This window comes from Corticium candelabrum, chromosome 4 (genome assembly GCF_963422355.1).
Source record: "Corticium candelabrum chromosome 4, ooCorCand1.1, whole genome shotgun sequence".
NCBI classification, from domain to species: domain Eukaryota; kingdom Metazoa; phylum Porifera; class Homoscleromorpha; order Homosclerophorida; family Plakinidae; genus Corticium; species Corticium candelabrum.
The window spans coordinates 1,314,294-1,331,993 of NC_085088.1; the positions used below are offsets into that span (position 1 = coordinate 1,314,294).

The 17,700-nt window shown below is 41.8% G+C and overlaps 5 protein-coding genes across 8 annotated transcripts; 4 read left to right on the forward strand and 1 right to left on the reverse strand.

Moving 5' to 3' along the window:
- Positions 1-51: 51 nt before the first annotated feature.
- Positions 52-6,524, forward strand: LOC134178126 (uncharacterized). Its single transcript, XM_062644920.1, has 11 exons — positions 52-537; positions 602-647; positions 841-920; positions 1,017-1,088; positions 1,148-1,278; positions 1,350-1,444; positions 1,510-1,578; positions 4,440-5,227; positions 5,291-5,379; positions 5,547-6,169; positions 6,223-6,524. The coding sequence occupies exons 1-11, from the start codon at positions 64-66 to the stop codon at positions 6,288-6,290; spliced, it is 2,535 nt and encodes an 844-aa protein (XP_062500904.1). The 5' UTR covers positions 52-63; the 3' UTR covers positions 6,291-6,524.
- Positions 6,525-6,594: 70 nt separating this feature from the next.
- On the forward strand, positions 6,595-10,186 carry LOC134178127 (dihydroorotate dehydrogenase (quinone), mitochondrial-like). 2 transcript variants are annotated; one of them, XM_062644921.1, is made up of 8 exons: positions 6,595-6,655; positions 6,830-7,039; positions 7,751-7,950; positions 8,406-8,491; positions 8,765-9,087; positions 9,357-9,510; positions 9,699-9,858; positions 10,020-10,186. In XM_062644921.1, exons 1-8 carry the CDS (start codon positions 6,626-6,628, stop codon positions 10,099-10,101), a joined length of 1,245 nt encoding a protein of 414 aa, XP_062500905.1. In that variant the 5' UTR covers positions 6,595-6,625; the 3' UTR covers positions 10,102-10,186. The 2 variants fall into 2 exon arrangements, with proteins under 2 accessions (XP_062500905.1, XP_062500906.1); XM_062644922.1 differs by having other exon boundaries at positions 6,596-6,660.
- On the forward strand, positions 10,176-12,527 carry LOC134178128 (NADH dehydrogenase (ubiquinone) complex I, assembly factor 6-like). Of its 3 annotated transcripts, XM_062644924.1 has the most exons (9): positions 10,176-10,301; positions 10,359-10,472; positions 11,072-11,152; positions 11,212-11,310; positions 11,499-11,601; positions 11,659-11,792; positions 11,849-11,950; positions 12,038-12,094; positions 12,156-12,527. In XM_062644924.1, the coding sequence occupies exons 2-9, from the start codon at positions 10,470-10,472 to the stop codon at positions 12,282-12,284; spliced, it is 708 nt and encodes a 235-aa protein (XP_062500908.1). In that variant the 5' UTR covers positions 10,176-10,301; positions 10,359-10,469; the 3' UTR covers positions 12,285-12,527. The 3 variants fall into 3 exon arrangements, with proteins under 3 accessions (XP_062500908.1, XP_062500907.1, XP_062500909.1); XM_062644923.1 differs by having other exon boundaries at positions 10,201-10,472; XM_062644925.1 differs by lacking the exons at positions 10,176-10,301; positions 10,359-10,472 and adding an exon at positions 10,920-11,006.
- Positions 12,528-12,962: 435 nt separating this feature from the next.
- LOC134178409 (collagen alpha-1(XI) chain-like) lies at positions 12,963-14,964 on the forward strand. Its single transcript, XM_062645288.1, has 6 exons — positions 12,963-13,090; positions 13,156-13,303; positions 13,362-13,416; positions 13,479-13,862; positions 13,933-14,126; positions 14,206-14,964. Exons 1-6 carry the CDS (start codon positions 13,023-13,025, stop codon positions 14,803-14,805), a joined length of 1,449 nt encoding a protein of 482 aa, XP_062501272.1. The 5' UTR covers positions 12,963-13,022; the 3' UTR covers positions 14,806-14,964.
- A 229-nt stretch (positions 14,965-15,193) lies between these two features.
- Positions 15,194-17,466, reverse strand: LOC134177954 (N-acetylglucosamine-1-phosphodiester alpha-N-acetylglucosaminidase-like). Its single transcript, XM_062644733.1, has 8 exons — positions 16,667-17,466; positions 16,469-16,597; positions 16,152-16,408; positions 15,959-16,090; positions 15,721-15,760; positions 15,599-15,659; positions 15,461-15,531; positions 15,194-15,396 (listed from the first exon to the last, which is right to left on the reverse strand). The coding sequence occupies exons 1-8, from the start codon at positions 17,464-17,466 to the stop codon at positions 15,261-15,263; spliced, it is 1,626 nt and encodes a 541-aa protein (XP_062500717.1). The 3' UTR covers positions 15,194-15,260.
- Between the last annotated feature and the right edge of the window lie 234 nt (positions 17,467-17,700).

Below are 17,700 nucleotides of genomic sequence, written 5' to 3' on the forward strand. Positions count from 1 at the left end.
CTTGGGCGTGCGCAAAACGGGATTCCGTTCCCAGTATGATGAGCAGCAGTCCCTACCCAGAAGATGCATAGTAAGGACGACTTTCTCGCCTTTTTCAAGTCGTCGTCTGGATCAACACGGATAGACCTCCTCTGTCGCGTCCTGCGCTTCTGCTCGCCTCTCGAGCTGCGCTTTATTGCGTCTGTATTGGAGGACATGTGTCGTAAAGATCATCACGACTTGCAAAATATTGAGCATCGCATCAACGCGGCGACGCTCACTGCGGACGGCTCGAGCGTCTCTCTACACGAGAAGTCGACTCGTCGCCGTCTTCTTATAACATTAGCGCTTCTGAGGTCGGACAACCAACCCGTCGCTCGTCGCCTCTTCGAGCAGCTGATGCAGAGTCTGTGCGTAAACGGTGGACTGAAGGACAGCGTCGAGCTGTACGACGAGGGTCTCTTGTTGTTGCTCATGGCTGCTAATCATCCGGCCTTGCTTTTTGACGAGCGTCAGCGTCTGTGGAGGCGAATCGAACAGCTGACGAGCGGGTCGGAGGTAAGATGAGTTAGAAGACGGGCACAATTTGTATGGCGTGGGTTTATGGTTTGCTGCCGTGCAGGTGTCGTTTGCGGAGAAGTCGCTGGTCGACAAGACGGAACCTGCAGGTCAGAGAATGCTAGTTCGTGTTATGTTGTTGTGGCTAGTCGTTGGCGTTTCGTGCTGCGCTAGTGCAGAGATGTGTCGTAGAGTACAATTTCCGTCGTCTATTGTCTAGATAGGGAATTTCCTCTGAGCGGCATGAGTTGTTCACGTGCAGGTCGTTACTCCTTCGCGTTTCTAACCGATTTTGTCGATTAGAAAAACTTGCCTTGAAGAAAATCGAGGTGAAAGACGTGCAGCAGCGCGCAGGAACCAAGACCTATGAGTACTGCATGGAGGTGAGAATTTTTCCTTGTTTGTATGTCATGACGTGTGGCTTCGTTCACTTTTCCGCACTCTAGTACATCTTCATTAACTAAACATTTTGATTGAAGGTTTCCTGGTCGGATGGGAGCGTGAATTTCGTGCACAAAACCCACCAGGAGCTGTTCGAATTCCAGAACAAGGTAGATATCACCTCGCTCGTCCCATTGTGAGAGACAATACGCTGTAATTCTTTCTACAGTTGCTGGACAAGTTTCCTAACGAAGGTGGGAAGAAGAACCGTACTATACCCTTTCTACCGGGCAAACGGTATTTGGCGAGATACAGAGAGCTTGCGGATAAGCGGCTTCCTGACATTGCTGACTATGCAAGGTGTTGCAGCTGGGCGCGGTTGTACGGAACGTGGTGATATATTGTGTGTGGGTGTGGGTGTGTGTATCTAGGAAACTAGTGCTGCTTCCTGCCAAGATATCTCAGTGTCAATTTGTTCTTGATTTCTTTTCTGAAGGAAGACAACAACATAGAAGACAACCTAATGGTAATCTCAGAACATAGGGACAGAAGTCGATTTGAGACTTGACTGATCAGTTTTGTGTTGTGAAGCTTTGGCTGATGCTCTAGCTGATGCAAGTGTGTCTGGGTTGGAACTCGATGGTCATGAAAAGAAAGCAGGTGGGCAAGAATAATGTATTTAGCTATGCAATATCACTATGGGTGGGTCTCTTGAACTTATTCAAATTTCATAGACATTGTTTGGATGCCTCATGTCTTGGTGTGAGACATCATTGTCTAGGAATGGAATGTAATATGTGTGGATTGTCAATACATATTGATACCATCAGAGTAGGGCATAATGCTTGTCTTCACTTCATTTTCCATGACCCAATACGTTTTTGTCTGATGGTAATTAATCATTTCCAATATTTGTTAGAGAACATAAGCATAAAAAGTTTGATTTGATCCTTGCACTCCCCATTGCTACATAACTTCTAGGTCAGTGTGGAACTGATGTTATATGTAGGTGTCTCCTTTTATTTGATTGGACCTTAACCTCTTGTGTTTGACCTCTATCTTACCTGGTGTTGTTTGCATAATATATTGTTGTTCAAAGTGCAACTATGGATTTCCTTATGTATTTAGCAGACTTAGATATGCTGTAGTGAAGCAGCTCTACACTTATACCCCGTTTACACGAGCACTTGTAAGCGAGCCAGCCCGTGCTGGCTCGGTTTCTATGGTATGTGTAAATGCGGGCTGAGTCGTGCTGAGGCTCGGTATTTCTAGCTAGGCCAGAGCGCGCTAGCCCGGGTTGGCTCGGGTCAAGTACATCGTGTAAACGCAGAGTGCTGGAAAACGGGCCACACATGCTCATTTGGTAGTTTCGTGTAGCCATACCCCTTTCCGCTACGTCATACTTTCGTGCGAAAATGGCACAAATAGTGTAGAGCAAGACAGAGACTCTGTGTCTTATCCAATTATGGAGCTACCAAGATAAGCAAGAAGTTTAGCTTTTCAACTTCGTTGCTACATGTGCATAACAGTTGCCTGGGGATAGACCTACGACGTCTCGTATATGTCCTACGCATTCTTGATATGACTGTTGCGAGCAGCTTGGCTTCTGTTCGTTGCAAACGTGAGCTAACGCAAGCTATGTCAAGCTCAAGTAACTAATGCACATTAGTGACACGCATTGGCTTCCTTCTACAGAGTGTGTCGTGTAAACACGGGCTGGAATACTGGGCTGGCTCGGTGCGGCTCGCTATGCGTGCTCGTGTAAACGGGGTATTATAACTTAAATTGTTCATGTGTGCTCGTAGTCTTTTTATAGTTACAAGAGAGTTTTTGAAACATGTTTTTCTGTGTGGTTGATGTGAACATAAGGAGATAACTACTGCATTTCTGCTGGTTTTCTAACTTAATTAAGCAACAATGTTAATAAAATAATTGAGGGGCAACAATAAATGTGTGTGTATGTGTGTGTGGCACGCGGGCGCGCGTGCTCATGAGCCTGTTTACAGTAGTGTGGTGTGTGTATCAGCAAGAACATCATGTGCACAGTTGTGACGGTGTGTATCAATTGATTTATAATACAGTACATGCTATGTGGTAAAGTGGCGAATGACACGAGGCCATTCTATCATTCTAACATTTTAGACTGTGTCTGCACTATAATAGTTTAGAATCAACTTGTTTAGAATCTAAAGCTGTTTAGTTGAGGACTTCTGCAATTGCCTTGCTCACGTACGGGACGTGTTGGCAAACAGTTGTGTCCTACGTTGTAGCAACTTTCTTTTTTGTTCCTAGGGCCGCCTAAAGCGCTTTGTTTCCAGAGTGTTCCTTTCGAGCGTAAATAAGACCAAGAAGAGAGATCTACGTGCAGCAGACATCCTTAACAGAATGCACGTTATCATCACGTGATAGTTAAACTTAAACAACTTGAACTAAACTGCCTTTAAACTTGGTTTAGTGAAAGTTGTTTAAGCTGCCAACTAAACAGGTTTAGTGCTAATGCAGACACCCTAAGTTCTAAACATGTTTACAACTTCTAAACTAAGATTTTAGTTTAGTCTGTAGTGCGGGCATACTCTTACACTAGAGTGTGGTTTGGTAGTATATACCAGTGTTTCCACTGGAAATTTTTTAGTAGTAGCCACTTGGCTAAAAGAGGTTGTTCGTTTGTAGCCAAGCACTTTATTTTAGAGCCAATAGAAATTGTTCAAACATCAACAGCTAACAATCTGGTAAAAGACAACAACTACTAAAAATGAGTGCCCACAATGTGCAGGGCATAAACAGAGCATGCGTCCTTTTTTAGTCCTTGGAGCTCTAATGTGTTGCACTAACTGCCATTCTTAGCATGCTGTAGTGACTGTGCTGCCCAGATCTGGTCCAGAGGAAGGCGTGCACTAACAGCTAGTCAAAATTGGCGAGGATGCATTACCATTTTATCGCCATCCGACTTCTATTTGTAGCATTTGGCTATTTGGCAATTGTCAAATAGTGTGTCTTTTGTGTTGTGTTCCCAGGCAGATTCAAGCAGAAAATCTTGTTTTTACTAGAACTAAACTTGCCACTAATGAAAGTAGTGTGGTTAATTAGTGGTAGAGGTTAGTCTGTTTTGTGACAGTTTCTACTTTGGTTGTATGCACTTATCTGGATTGATCTACTTTTTTTACTTATTATTGTCACACACACATTATGTTACCTTTGTGTCAATGCACTGCTTTCGCTGGGTGCAGTTGAAATAGACATAGTTGAATAAGAAATCTACAATGAAACATAGTCAGAGGGACAGTTTTTGTGTCGTTTTGTGTATGCAACTATTAGTGTAAGGAAGCAAATTGGACCTCTCGGGTAGTTTCTTGGTACATGCAGCTGTCTTGGTTTCCATTGTAGTGTAGGTTTCCAGTATTTTTTTGCATTAGTCCAGTAGTTGTTGCTGATTTGTCTTTACTTGACATCTGTGTATTGGTAGACATCCTTGTTGTTTTAATATATGTATAATCTAATTGTTCATGTTGCTGTCCTTTTAGGGGTTGCAGATGGCAAGCTTTCTTCATGTTGTCTGGCTGCAACCAATCACTCTTCACCTTCTTCAACTAGTCTGTCGGTAACACAAGTGTCGTTGTGTTCGCAGCTTGCACCCACTGTTTCTACTGAAACGTCTGCTGCACCCACTACTTCACGAAGTGTTTTTGTTCCTCCATTGGTACCGTATCATGCTGTTCGCCACACTAAACCTGGACAATTGATGTTTTTGCAACAGCCTGCCTTTTCAATTCAACAGCCACATATGCAATTTCGACAGGCTTTTCCTCAGCAGTTTCAACCTTCCTTCAGACAAAATCTTCCAACATCTAAGTTTGGTCCACTAAATGCTTCATCTTATCAACCATCTATAGGAATTGCTAGGCCTATGACACCTACTACAAGAGCTCAGTTTACACATGCACATCAACGGAGAGACAAGCATCACCATGGAGACGGTGGATCGTTGCATAGAGTCCACTCATTAACAAGGAACTCCAGAAATGAAGTGAAGCATGCAGGTTTGTTGAATTCTTCCTCTTCTCTTCCATCGTCTCCACTGATGTCGCCAGTCTTTCCACCTCATTTAGGAGGTTTTCGGTCATCACCTTCTCCTAATTCTTCTGTAACTGGGACACCTTCCCCTATAGGAAGGCATAGACATAGTTCATCGACTTCTTCAAGTCCTGGTGTGCTGCAGGATCGGTGTACTATTACATCCTTGTATGAATGGTTGAAGTCACTTCGTTTACATAAGTATCACCATTTGTTTGAGAAAATGACTTACGAAGAGGTGAGCAGTTCCATGAATGTGTGAAGCTGTGTCCAAATACTTAAAAGTGATTGGTTATTTCAGATGCTTGCACTTACTGAAGAAGATTTAGAGAAATTGCAACTAATGGATGGACCTCGCAGAAAGTTTATGAAACAGCTAGAATGTCTCAAGTAAGTTGTTGGGTATTGTTGTAGTTTGCGATGTAGTAGTTGGTGTTGGTGTGATATCTGTTGATGTGCTAGTTGGACTGTATGCAGTCTATTTGTTTACCATGTACATACAGCTTTCCTTTGTTCAGATTTCAAAATTGTGGCAACAAAACATTGATTTGTTATAGGAGTCAAGGCTTCAAAGGATTTGATTCGGATCACCTACCATTTACATTTAGGACTACTACATCACAATCGAGTCTTGACTCAGACACATGTACTCAACTTGGAGGTTCGAACATGATGGAAACCGATTTCAATGATTCAAAAAGTGTGTCTCCTTGTACTTACTCACCTGGGCCGTCTAACCAGGATCATCAGTCCCACGAGCCCGTTGAGCTACTGAATGAGGAACTTACCTGCGTGCCAGGTAATTCATCCAGCACTGCTAATCAGATGGAAGAAGCTGCAACATTTGTTATCCAGTTTCATCCACAACCGAAAGGAAATTTAGTCTCGTTTGCAGCACCAGTGATGATTGACTCGATGCCTGTAGGTGATGGTGATTTGTCAGTTACTCACTCTTCTGTGCATACCGGGGTCTCGTATGGACCCGACGGTCTTATCACCAATGGAGGCATGTTGTCTGGTGGTGAGTTTACTTCGACGTTTCAAGTCAGCTCTCAACAGCTGCAGTCTGTTAGTGGAGAGTACTCGATGCCACATCAACTGTCGTGCTATAGATGTGGACAACATGGTCACAGTGGTCCTAACTGTCAAAACAGCAAAGGCATGACTACAAACATGAAAGGTGATGACGATGCATTTGTATTTTCGTACTCGAGTGCAGTCTTATTTGTGTAGAGTTTTCACTACGTCTCAATGCGACTGATAAAGTTGAAGTTCCAGCTGCTGATTCTGCTGATCATTAAGTGTTTTCTCTCTCGTATGAGTGGCTACATGGTTGATGTTGCATGACAGCATTTGTCTTCATCGTACAAACTGTGCATGCGGATTGAGCACTGGTTTATTTCAGATCTATCGTCTCTGATATTACCTGGGAAAGTGTAACGACAGAGTGTCTAGTTACGCTGATAGAATATATTATTTGATATTTTTTATATTGCAAAATAGTATTTGGAAATACAGTTGCATCACCGACACCACACGGTCACACGGTAGAGTCATGTCCGGGATACGCAGTGTGTATACGGGTCCTCAGTAGCAGTGATTTTATATCGTGTTTCGCAAAGAACTAGAAATAGGAATGTCCGAGAAGAGATACATTGCTATGAAAGTAAGGTGAGACGTTGTAACTACTGAATCTTATTTGCTTCTTAGCTAAAAGAGGTTGGGTCATTGCGTGGGTGTGGGCACAGCGAAACCGTGTACACAGTTAATAATAATACTGATTTAATAATACATATAGTTAATGAATTAAAATTAAAATTTGTGTTTAATTTTTTTGTAGGCCGCCACGTACGTGGCTGGTGTGGGAGCAGCAGTGTCTCTAGGAGCTGCAGGTCTGCTAGTGTTTGGAGGACAGACTGCTTACGACTTTGTCATCATGCCGTTGACAAGAATTATGGATCCAGAAAGAGCACACAGAGCAGCAGTTCGAGTGGCTTCCCTTGGATTTGTTCCAAAGCAAAGAGACACAGTAGAAGATAGAGAAATATTGGTAATTAATTAAGCTAAGTTATCCTCAAGCGCACACGCACACACACACTCACACACACACACACACACACACGCACACACACACACACACACACACCTCCTCTTCCTCCTGCATCACTGCTGTAGTAATTATAGAACGGTCGCGCTACCTCTCGACTGCAAAAGAGAACAAAGTCAATTAACTAGAACTAGAAAGACACTTGTGAACTGTATATCTGCCTTGCCTCATGCAGATACCATTGTTTGCAAAGAGTACATTGGACTGTGACTCGCTGTTGGTGGATCGGTTTCTAGCTGGTGTTCTGCACTACACTAGCTTATGTTTTCTATCACTGTCTCGTTGGAAAAGGCGTAAGCACTGTTAACATTGCAGAGTAGGTTGTTCTAATCTTGCTGACGCAAGAGCTCTACCGTAGGCATTATGCCACACAGTATTGGAACTGTTTGCTAAATCAAACCATTGTCCTCAGTAATCCAGATCTCTCTCATCTTACTTAGACTTTGTTCTTTGTGCAGTGGGTGAAACTCGGGAGGTTTGCCAAGTGACGCCACACACACACACACACACACACACACACACACACACACACACACACACACACACACACACACACACACAACACACACACACACACACACACACACACACACACACACACACACACACTTTACAGTTTACGGTTTGCAACTTTCACTTGCTTTGATGTTGCAGATGACAACTGTGTTTGGTCGAGTATTTGTCAATCCTGTTGGCTTGGCCGCTGGCTTTGACAAACATGCAGAAGCTATGAGCGGCCTGTTTCATATGGGCTTTGGCTTTGTTGAAGTTGGCAGCATTACTCCACAACCTCAAGAGGGCAATCCAAAACCAAGAGTCTTTCGACTGCAAGAAGATTGTGCCATTATTAATAGGTCAATAATCGAGTCTTGCATTACTGTAAATCTAGAAGAATTTGGTGATACTTCAATTTTAATATTTGGTGGTGATTCTAAAATACCTAATAATTTAAATTTTATGTATTGGGAACTACCAATCATTTTGGTGTGGGTGAGTAGGCATGTGTGCCCTTATTCAGTGTAGTTTTTATCAGATTAGAGGGACCGCAAGTATTAGAAAATAGCGCAGCATTCTCCTGATATAGTAACCGTGTTTGGCATGCTTTTTTTAAGCCAAGTGATTAATCAAAGAAGGTGTTTACAGTTTGAGTTTGACATATAGCAAGTACATTGTGACTATGTTTTGACTCTAATTTCACTATGAATTGCTATCGGTGCTCAATGTATTTCCAAAAGGAAATAATTGACTCAGATATTCAGTTCTGTGACTGCTACTTGATACACTTTGTGCTGTTTGTTTGTTGCTATAGATATGGGTTCAATAGTTGTGGACATGCTATTGCATGGAAGAGATTAAAAGGCTGGATGGCAATCAAGGAATTTCAAGCTACACGAGGTAGGCAAATGAATATAATTTAGATTTAGATTAGACCACAAAGAATGTCTGTCTTTTGGTTCAGTGGAGTGTTTGATAGCTATAATCAGAGTGATGCATATATAGTACTGTAGATGTAGTGCAGTCATATCCAATTAAGGCAACAATAGTTTAGTCTTATCCTCTGGGCTGGTTAGGTGTGGAGAATCCAGGGATTAAACATACTATATTTGCCCTTTGACTGACAGTGCCAAATTGTTGTCTCTAACTTACTGTTATTCATTCTAATTGTAGCTGGTGTAGCTGTTCGTGACATGCCTTTTGTATTGGGAGTCAATTTGGGTAAAAATAAAACGTCTACTGATGCCATTGCTGACTACGTAAAGGGAGTCAGAGAACTTGGATGTTTTGCTGATTACATTGTCATTAATGTATCTTCACCTAATACACCTGGATTGAGGAGCATGCAGAAGAGAAAACAACTTGAGGAGCTTATTGATAAGGTGATGGCTGAGAGGGATTGCCTGGTTAATCGACCTCCACTGTTGGTGAAGATAGCACCTGATTTGTCTGATGACGACAAGGAAGACATTGCTGCTGTTATTTGCAGACGAAATGTAAGACCATCAACAGACAGTTTGCACGTCCACAGTCAGTTGTTGATCAGTCAGTTAGTTAGTCAAGTATTCACAGCTTTGTCTCTTAGGGCTAAACAGTACAGTAGTAATGAGTAAGAAGTTTATATTCATTGATCATTAAATGAGAGGACAGGACAACAACAGAAAAGTACACACACTGACTCTAGCTTTTCTGTATACAAACAAACATCAACAGTTTCTGTTGCACTAAAAAAACTTTGCAATGATTTGTCTGATTTTTGACCTAGAGCGCTCTAGATGGGCTCATTGTTACTAATACAACAACAGTGAGACCTCAAGCATTGGAGAGCCGGTATAGCAGTGAGATCGGTGGTTTGAGTGGACCTCCTTTGAAGCCGTTGTCTACTGCCATGATTAGAGATATGTATCGTCTAACATCAGGTGGGAAACCAACTTATCTCCATTTGAGTTAATAGTGTGTCACCAGTTTTTGGATTTATCTGTTTTTGCATCAGTTTGTTTATTTTTATTTTTACATGTGTGGCTTTATTCATGTGTACTGTTTCGATAATGTAATTTCTGATTTAGGTCGAGATTTATATTTGTGTTTATCGAAGTGTCTTTGTTAGGTAAAATACCTATCATTGGGGTGGGTGGTATTTCCTCTGGCAAAGATGCTTTTGAAAAGATTACGGCAGGTGCATCACTTGTTCAACTGTACACAGCTTTGGCATATGAAGGCCCTCCAGTTGTTGGACGTATAAAAAAAGAGTTGGCTCACATATTGAGGTAATTAGTTATATTGCAAGCTGTTTTTACCTTTTGAATGAACTAGTGCACATTACAGTATCTATTATAACCTTGAGGTTGGCGCAATAAACTCTGAGTATTTTTATATGATTTTTAATAGTGATTTTAGTTTCTTGGATTTGATGTTTTGATTTTTATAGGGAGAAAGGATATCAGTCTGTTTCACAAGCGGTTGGTGTAGAATCTGGATTATATAGAACTAGTGTTGATAAACGTAACTAGATACATATGAAATTAATTTATAGTAAATATCTCAAATTTATTGTGTCACGCGCTCTGCAGCATGACATCCGGGTGTGTGATCCTGAGGTTGAATTGGAGGATATGATGTGGCGCTCACGATTGAATTTAGGAAAGTGGCGGTGTGTTGGGAGAAGATGTTTCAGCGGAATGGACAATAGCTATATCACTAATTTAGTGAAGTTAGGAGTAATTGTTACGTGTACGTTTGAAACATCAAAGATTGGTGAACTGTTCAGCTTTTGTTGCGAAGGCAGCACGACTATGAACACTACCTTGCACTCTTGCTGCTCCCCTCTGGTGCAAGGCAAGCAGCATTTGCTATTAGAGCTTTCAACGTGGAACTAGCTATGGTCAGTTATTTACTTCACGGACAAATGCAGGCAGACCGACCGACCATTGAGCCAAACATACAGCAGCGTACTTTCTAGAGCGTGGTAGCGTGGTTCAGATATTTTTAGTAGGCCTGCTTGCGCATGCGGATTATGTGCGCAATGCGTAAGCACAGTGGTATGTGGCGTATCGAGATGGTGGTGAGCAAACACATTACTACTTGAAGATGCAGAATGGGAAGTTCTGATGAGGCAAACCTACCCAAATGCAGTTTGCACCAGATGCAGCAGCTTCTTGCTAGGAACAATACTCTAGGGCTTTCTACCTTAATAAATTAATCTTAGTGCTCTCGCTTGTATTGTCCTTATTCAGTACAGAATGTCCGTTCACAGTCAACAGTGCTAACTGGCTGTGAATGGAATTTCTGCCAGTTAGCACTGTTGACTGTGAACGGAAATTCTGTACAATGAATAGAAAACGACTTTCTGGCATAATCAATCAGACAGCTAGCAAACAAAGACGGAGAGACAAACAGCATACAGATACACAGACAAGTAACTCACAGATGGGCGAGATTTTCTGTACAACTACAGCACTTGTTTTTTTATGAATCTGATAGATTCGCAGCATAGTATCTGACAAGGAAATTGGGAAAATGAGAATTAAGTTTTGGAGAGATACACTAAACAGCATTTACAGTGTAAGACATGATGTGATTAATCTATCACAAATTTTAAATTTATCTGCATATTTATATAGACATCATCTCCTAACCAACCAGTTGCTGTTGCTCTGAGAGAAGCTGTTAGAACAAAGAAATTATCGAAGCAGTGGCTGACACGGTTGTTGGATGCACGGGTAAATAATAAATAATAGTTCAATATGCCAATGTTGTATGGATTGTATATTTTTCCTAATTAAGTCTTTTGTGAAGCATTCATTAATTTTTATTGAGATGTTTGAGCAAACTTTTGTATTGCTCACAACGTGGAGCAGACATAGAAGTAAGGACCAGGTGACTATAGTATTTAATGTGCTGTGTGAAGGAGTCTAATCTGGATGACCGACTATATGTAACATTGAAAGATGTGGAAGATTATGCTGAGAATACATCATCTTCTACTCTTTATCTGACTCTAGAAGCTGTGGGTCAGTCTCATTATGGAATGCTGTAAAAAGTTTTGTATAGAAATTTGTTGGTTACAGGTGTGAGGGATGTACAATCTGATCATGCAGCCAGTCATCTAGGTAAAGCAGAGGGAATTGTCACTCTGCTGAGAGCTACACCTTACCATGCACACAACAAGAAGGTGTTTTTGCCTATGGAACTGTTGGCTTTGGTGATTACCTTCAGTCCTGTTTATGCCATCAATTACAGCGTTGACTAATTTTTTAGCATCGGCTGTCACAAGAGGATGTTTTGAGAAGGCAGAACAGCAGTAGTTTGCAGGATGTTGTGTATGATGTTGCCAGCCAAGCAAACATGCATCTAAACATGGTGAGGCAATTATTGTCACCAGCCGCTGTGTTAATTAATGTTTGCCTGTGCAATTTGAGAGTTTTAATGATGGCATGTGTTCTTAAGGCTAGAAGTTTGTCAAGCAAGATGACGTCTGATGCAAAGACATGTTTGCTGCCAGCAGTAAGCAAATGGCTGTATGGTTTCTATTTTGTGTCTGTCATGTTGTCCTGTTGTCCTTTAGATCTCTTGCAGTAGCTTTTTGGATGCCATTCAAAAATGCAATTTTAATGTCTTTGATGGACGGCTACAGCAGAGGGCAGCTTTATTGCCACTCGCTTTGCTATGGCATCGACTTTGGAGAAAATACTAGCAAGCGTTGAGGTAGATTTTAGGCAGTTTGTTTGGTAAACTAACACAAAAGCACAATTTGATTTACATAAATCAAGGCATTGTATTGCATAATGTAATTATTTTCATATAAATGTGATTATGGAGTATTAATCATGTATTTTAAGATCTTATGATAATTAATAGATATTATCTTTCATAAGAGATTGTATGTATTTAGGAATAGATGGTTTGGTGCATACTGCTCCATATGTGTAGAGTAATAAAGGTCAATTTATTGTATTACAACTTGGTGAAATGGTGGTTACCCTATACTATTCCGCATCCTGTTAGTTGATTACACGTGTTGCAAGTTACAGATGTAAGTTTTATAATGTACTTTGAAACGAGCCATTTAATTGTTTACGTGTCTTAGAAACTTTTGTAGTAGAGTTGATAATTGCTAAGCACCGATTTCGGAAAGCGAATCAGTATGCACTCCCCTTCCCCCTGACAGCTTGTATGCTGTTGTTTGCTCAATTTTAATCTGCACTTGCAGCTGCAATTGGAGCACTTTTTAGGATGTAATCGTGACTTGTGTGATGGCCATAATGTAGGCACAGTTCACGTACAGTGCGCGCACTGTTAAGGCATAAGACACGCAATTTGCATGACTGAAGTTGGGGGATGCGGCAATCAACGTGAGAGAGGACGACGCTTGACGCTCGTGACCTCACGTGGTCTTCTGTTTACAGCAATCATTGGTTGGTGTGCTGTAGCTATGGATGTTCTTTTCATGGTCTGCGTTCTGCTAGTGGCAGTCCAATGCGGTGTTGATGCTCATGACGTGTATGATCAACGTTTCTTCATGTAGCTGCTTGTGCTATCCTCAGATCGTTTGAATTTGTAACTAGTAAAAGGCCTCGAGTGAATTCAGACAACCATGGAAATCTTGAGTTTGTTTCACAAGGGAATGTGACGTTTCGAACGGGACAAAGCTCTGAACAAGGAACAGTGACGGGTGTTTGGTTGGATGGCAGACTTTTGAGACTTCCTGATTCGGTAGGGTTGATATTACAAAGCAGGAGAAACTTTCAAGCTTAATTAAATTTTGTTACAGGGTCCACAAGGCCCACAGGGTTCTAAAGGTGATGGTGGCATGAAAGGCGAAAAAGGTAGTTATTGACAGTCTTCTTGTTTTGTAAGGGTTCAGTGTTAATGTGGTCACTTGTGTAAGGTCAAAATGGCTTATCTGGTCAGAAAGGAGAGCAGGGCGCACCAGGCGTAGATGGTGCAAGTGGCATACAGGGTCCTAGGGGTGACTCGGGTTTAGCAGGCAAGACTGGTGAAAAAGGGCGGAAAGGAGAAGTTGGAGTACAGGGTATTAAAGGGGTCGTTGGAGCAGCAGGACAGAAAGGGGCTACAGGTCTGACTGGAAGTAAAGGCGATAAAGGTATTTTGGGACAAAAGGGAGGCACTGGTGCTGCTGGGCTCAAGGGAGTAAAAGGAGAGCAAGGGAAACAAGGAGCAGCTGGAACAGATGGAAAAACTGGTCCACAAGGTCCTCCTGGTCCACAGAAGCTTGTAACTTCTACTGCAACATGTAACAAGACAACTACAGGTGCAATCAACAATATCGATTATTGACTGACACAGAACGTGTTTGTAAAAATGTGTTAATATTTGGACAGGTTTGCTTCGTTATGAACCAAACAGTAAGTCAGTTGCATATTGTGATGGTGCACTATGGCTTTTCTTGACTGGAGATGCACAACATGGTACTGTGAACAATCCAGGCAAACACTGTGCAGATCTCAAGCAAAAGGGTGTGACAAAAAGTGGCGCCTACTGGATTAAACCATCACAGACAGATCCTGCTTTTCAGGTTAATGCTTATGTCTCAATGCAGATGGGGTTGTATGTTTGTTTAGATGATAAGTCATCAAGTGCATGTATATTTGTAGGCATACTGTGAAATGCAAAGTGATGGTGGTGGCTGGACTTTAATCATCAAGATGGATGGCACAAAAACAACTTTCTCGTATGACAAGAGCATTTGGAAAGAGAAGAAAGAGTTAAATCCATCACAAGTTGGAGCTCTTGATAAGAATGAATGTAAACTGCAGTCTTACTGGACACTGAGCTTTACAGAGATGAGACTAGGAATGCAAGTTGGCTCTACTACAAGATGGATCACGTTTTCATACAAAGCATCGTCACTCTTCAGTCTTACTTCAACTGGGAGTCACAAGGCCACAAATCTTGGCCGAAATAAGTGGAAGAGCTTGATTGGATCACAGGCATCACTGCAACCCAATTGCAATCAGGAAGGATTCAATAATATAGCATCAGGTCATCCACATGACAAAGTACGCATAGGAATCATTGCTAACCAGGAGAACGATTGTTCGAGTGTGGATTCTCGACTTGGGTTTGGAGGTTATGGTGATGTTTGTGGTGTTCCTGATTCATATCGAGACACTTCCTGTGGCAACACGGTTGTGTGCAGTGGAGACAATGGCGACAAGAACATTCCTGCAACTGGATTCATTATGGCAAGATAATGCTTTGACATTTCGGCGCCTGCATTAGATGTCATCTCAGTCTGCTGCTTGCTTAGTGGCTTTTCATTAGTCACCACAGGTCTGTGTGCGTTGCGCTAGCTGGCATATTAAATACCATTTTTTCAAGCGTTTCAATTTACGTTATTCAAGAAATTCAAGTACCAAACACAACCCTTTCTATCGCATGCATAGTAGGGATGTCAAGACTAGCTCCTTGTTTACTTCACATTTAATATACAGTTTATGTATGTATGTCATAATGTGTATGCATGTACATGTATGTTTCATAAGTAGTTCAGCTCTAGTGTTTGTGTGTGTGTGCGCGCGTGTTCCTTCTCATCTGCAATGTTATCAGTGGCCACCTGGTACTTCAATTCTAGAACTCGGATATCTGGTGTAGTTATATTTATATATCAGAATTACAATCAGAATATTAGTTCTGTACAAGCACTCCATCACAATTTAATATCATATCTACTCTTCGTTCTTTGTGATGAATATGACAAAGCACAAGTGAGAAGAGCATTGAGAAGAACGCTGGCTCCAAGTAACACAACAAGAATCAGTGATATACCACTAGAATCACTAGAACTAGTATAGTACAACATAACATGACCATAAATGCAAACAGCAACAGAGAATTGCCATCCCATACATGTTGGTGGGAGAAGCATCAGAGCCATTAGTCATTCTCATTGCATTAATACAAGTAGGACCTTCTGAACCCTGAACGACGAACAAGCACAAATGTGCGTGATTCTATACTTTCAAGAGAATTTGATTTAAAACAAACCTCATCACACATACATTCACCAGTGAAATGAGAGCAGCTGCAATGCTGAGAACAGTCACATCTGGAACAAGTCACAACAACTTTGTCTTGACAGTGAACAGTCAAACAGAAAACAGAAATACTTGTGGAGACAGTCTTGTCCAAAGTAGCCAACCATACAAGCTACATGAACAATAACAAGTCAATTAATGTTGAACAAGATACAATACCACTTCATTAGTGACATCTGTCTGTGCCTCTGTCTGTCTGTCTGTCTATCCTGTTCTCTTGTATTCACCATCTGTATATTCATGCTTTCAACTGTTTACTGACTGGCTAAGTCTGGCGCAACCACAGTAAAGTGTGCAATAGTCCACATACTCTCATTGCAGTATTTTCCCATCCATCCAGGCTCACACTGTGTACAATGACCAGTGAATGGACTACATGTTGAAGCATGGTAACAAGGGCATTTCAATTTACAACCACGACCATAGAAACCTTGCAGACATACTAGCAAAGAAGAACCGATTGAATGGACACACATACAGAGGCAACAAATGCAAAGACAAACCATGGCTACAAAAAGTTCCTGTGTAACCAGGAGCTATACAATCACACTCTTTCAAACCCTCTGAACAGTTCCCTCTGTTGTTGCAAGAGACGGCAGTGCAGTTCAATCGTTCACACGCGTCTCCTGTCCATGGCTCATAACAGTGACACACACCCAACCAACAGTGGCCATGTCCACTACAACTAGGATATCTACAAACTGGCCGGCGAACACACACAACAGTTGACACCTCACGCATACAACGAAATGCTCCTTTACTATAGCAAAGATTGATATCATTCTGTGTAGAACAAGAATATGATTGATAACAATCTTACCAATGGTCTGTAGGGTAGCTAATAAGTGTTCCATTCACTACCATTGTTGCTGATCCTCCTCCATCCAGATTAATCGCATTTACCAAATCATGACGAACCAGCAAATTAGCAAAGTCATTAAGGTCCATACTAACACACAAATTGCATTTCAAAGTATTTGATAGAATATTGATATAAAACATAATTGATTATACATACCCTCTCTGATCTGTTTGACCTTCCACATGCACTAGAATCACTCTTCCCTCTTTATCATGCCCTATAGCTGTTCTGGCCGAAATTACATCAATAAATTGTTTCATTGTCCCTGTTCCCTCGTTTTCCGAAGCCTCTGCCTTCGCACTTTCCTGGACATAATTAACACTATTTCGAACCAACCAGATGACACCCGACACCAAGTGAACTAATGGATTAGATTGATTACTAATCTCCTCATCAGGGATATATCCAGTCAGCAAAGTCCCATCCTGTCGAATACCAAACGCAGCATTTGGTGTGTTGTTAGACACCTGAATGATGTGACCATCCACAACCAGACTACCAAAACACTGGCCCGTATGAACACCAAAGTAGCCGGCATTCATAGCAACTAGGCACTCAGAATTCTCAGCAGTGTCCTTTACAGTAGCCTGGATAGGCCACGGATAGCGTGCGTAGTCCCCACTCTCTCCAATCGGATTGATGCCACACCCACCAGGCCCTCCTGGTTCAACTACTGAAAACGTCCGTCTGGGCAACTCTGCATACACGATGTGACCTGGTACTGCCTGATGGCGAGTATTGTAGTCCACGAATTGCCTCCTGAGAGCAACAGGTTCCTTCTCTACGTCGGAAGCTGCAAATGATTCATATGTGAGAGACCCCCAATTGGGGTCCTGTAGAGACCACACGTGCTCTTGATCGTGTTCAGGACCGTGGTTCCGCACGTAAGGAGTTAGTACATCACGAGGATACTGAGATGCTGAAGACAACGACAGCAATAATAACGCACACAGCATGGCTTCGCGTCTACGCAGTCCGCGCGAGCCAGAAGTTGTAGAACTCCAAAGATTGCTATAGTATATAAGATTGATTATATTTATTTATTTATTTATTTATTTATATATTTATTGCCGAGCGTAGCGAGGCTTCTAATCCGGGTCGCACAACAGAAATGGGCGTGGTCCTATATGGGTTGCCATCGAGCTTTTGGTTTATATATATGTGTGTGTGTGTGCGCGCGCGCGCGCGTG

What these genes read in the sequence shown, in the direction of transcription:
- LOC134178126 (XM_062644920.1), top strand. Translation starts at nt 64, where the DNA reads ATGCATAGTAAGGACGACTTTCTCGCCTTTTTCAAGTCGTCGTCTGGA. An exon ending in CGACAAGACGGAACCTGCAG is followed by an intron (nt 648 to 840) that starts GTCAGAGAATGC and finishes TTTGTCGATTAG; the next exon opens with AAAAACTTGCCTTGAAGAAA. An exon ending in AGAAAATGACTTACGAAGAG is followed by an intron (nt 5,228 to 5,290) that starts GTGAGCAGTTCC and finishes TGGTTATTTCAG; the next exon opens with ATGCTTGCACTTACTGAAGA.
- LOC134178127 (XM_062644921.1), top strand. Translation starts at nt 6,626, where the DNA reads ATGTCCGAGAAGAGATACATTGCTATGAAA. An exon ending in GATTGTGCCATTATTAATAG is followed by an intron (nt 7,951 to 8,405) that starts GTCAATAATCGA and finishes TTGTTGCTATAG; the next exon opens with ATATGGGTTCAATAGTTGTG. An exon ending in GAGTTGGCTCACATATTGAG is followed by an intron (nt 9,859 to 10,019) that starts GTAATTAGTTAT and finishes TGATTTTTATAG; the next exon opens with GGAGAAAGGATATCAGTCTG.
- LOC134178128 (XM_062644924.1), top strand. An exon ending in CACTAAACAGCATTTACAGT is followed by an intron (nt 11,153 to 11,211) that starts GTAAGACATGAT and finishes ATATTTATATAG; the next exon opens with ACATCATCTCCTAACCAACC. An exon ending in CAAACATGCATCTAAACATG is followed by an intron (nt 11,951 to 12,037) that starts GTGAGGCAATTA and finishes TGTGTTCTTAAG; the next exon opens with GCTAGAAGTTTGTCAAGCAA.
- LOC134178409 (XM_062645288.1), top strand. Translation starts at nt 13,023, where the DNA reads ATGGATGTTCTTTTCATGGTCTGCGTTCTGCTAGTGGCAGTCCAATGC. An exon ending in TTTTGAGACTTCCTGATTCG is followed by an intron (nt 13,304 to 13,361) that starts GTAGGGTTGATA and finishes ATTTTGTTACAG; the next exon opens with GGTCCACAAGGCCCACAGGG. An exon ending in ATGTAACAAGACAACTACAG is followed by an intron (nt 13,863 to 13,932) that starts GTGCAATCAACA and finishes ATATTTGGACAG; the next exon opens with GTTTGCTTCGTTATGAACCA.
- LOC134177954 (XM_062644733.1), bottom strand. Translation starts at nt 17,466, where the DNA reads ATGCTGTGTGCGTTATTATTGCTGTCGTTGTCTTCAGCATCTCAGTAT. An exon ending in GGTCAAACAGATCAGAGAGG is followed by an intron (nt 16,598 to 16,666) that starts GTATGTATAATC and finishes TTTGTGTGTTAG; the next exon opens with TATGGACCTTAATGACTTTG. An exon ending in GGGAAAATACTGCAATGAGA is followed by an intron (nt 15,761 to 15,958) that starts GTATGTGGACTA and finishes TTGTTCATGTAG; the next exon opens with CTTGTATGGTTGGCTACTTT.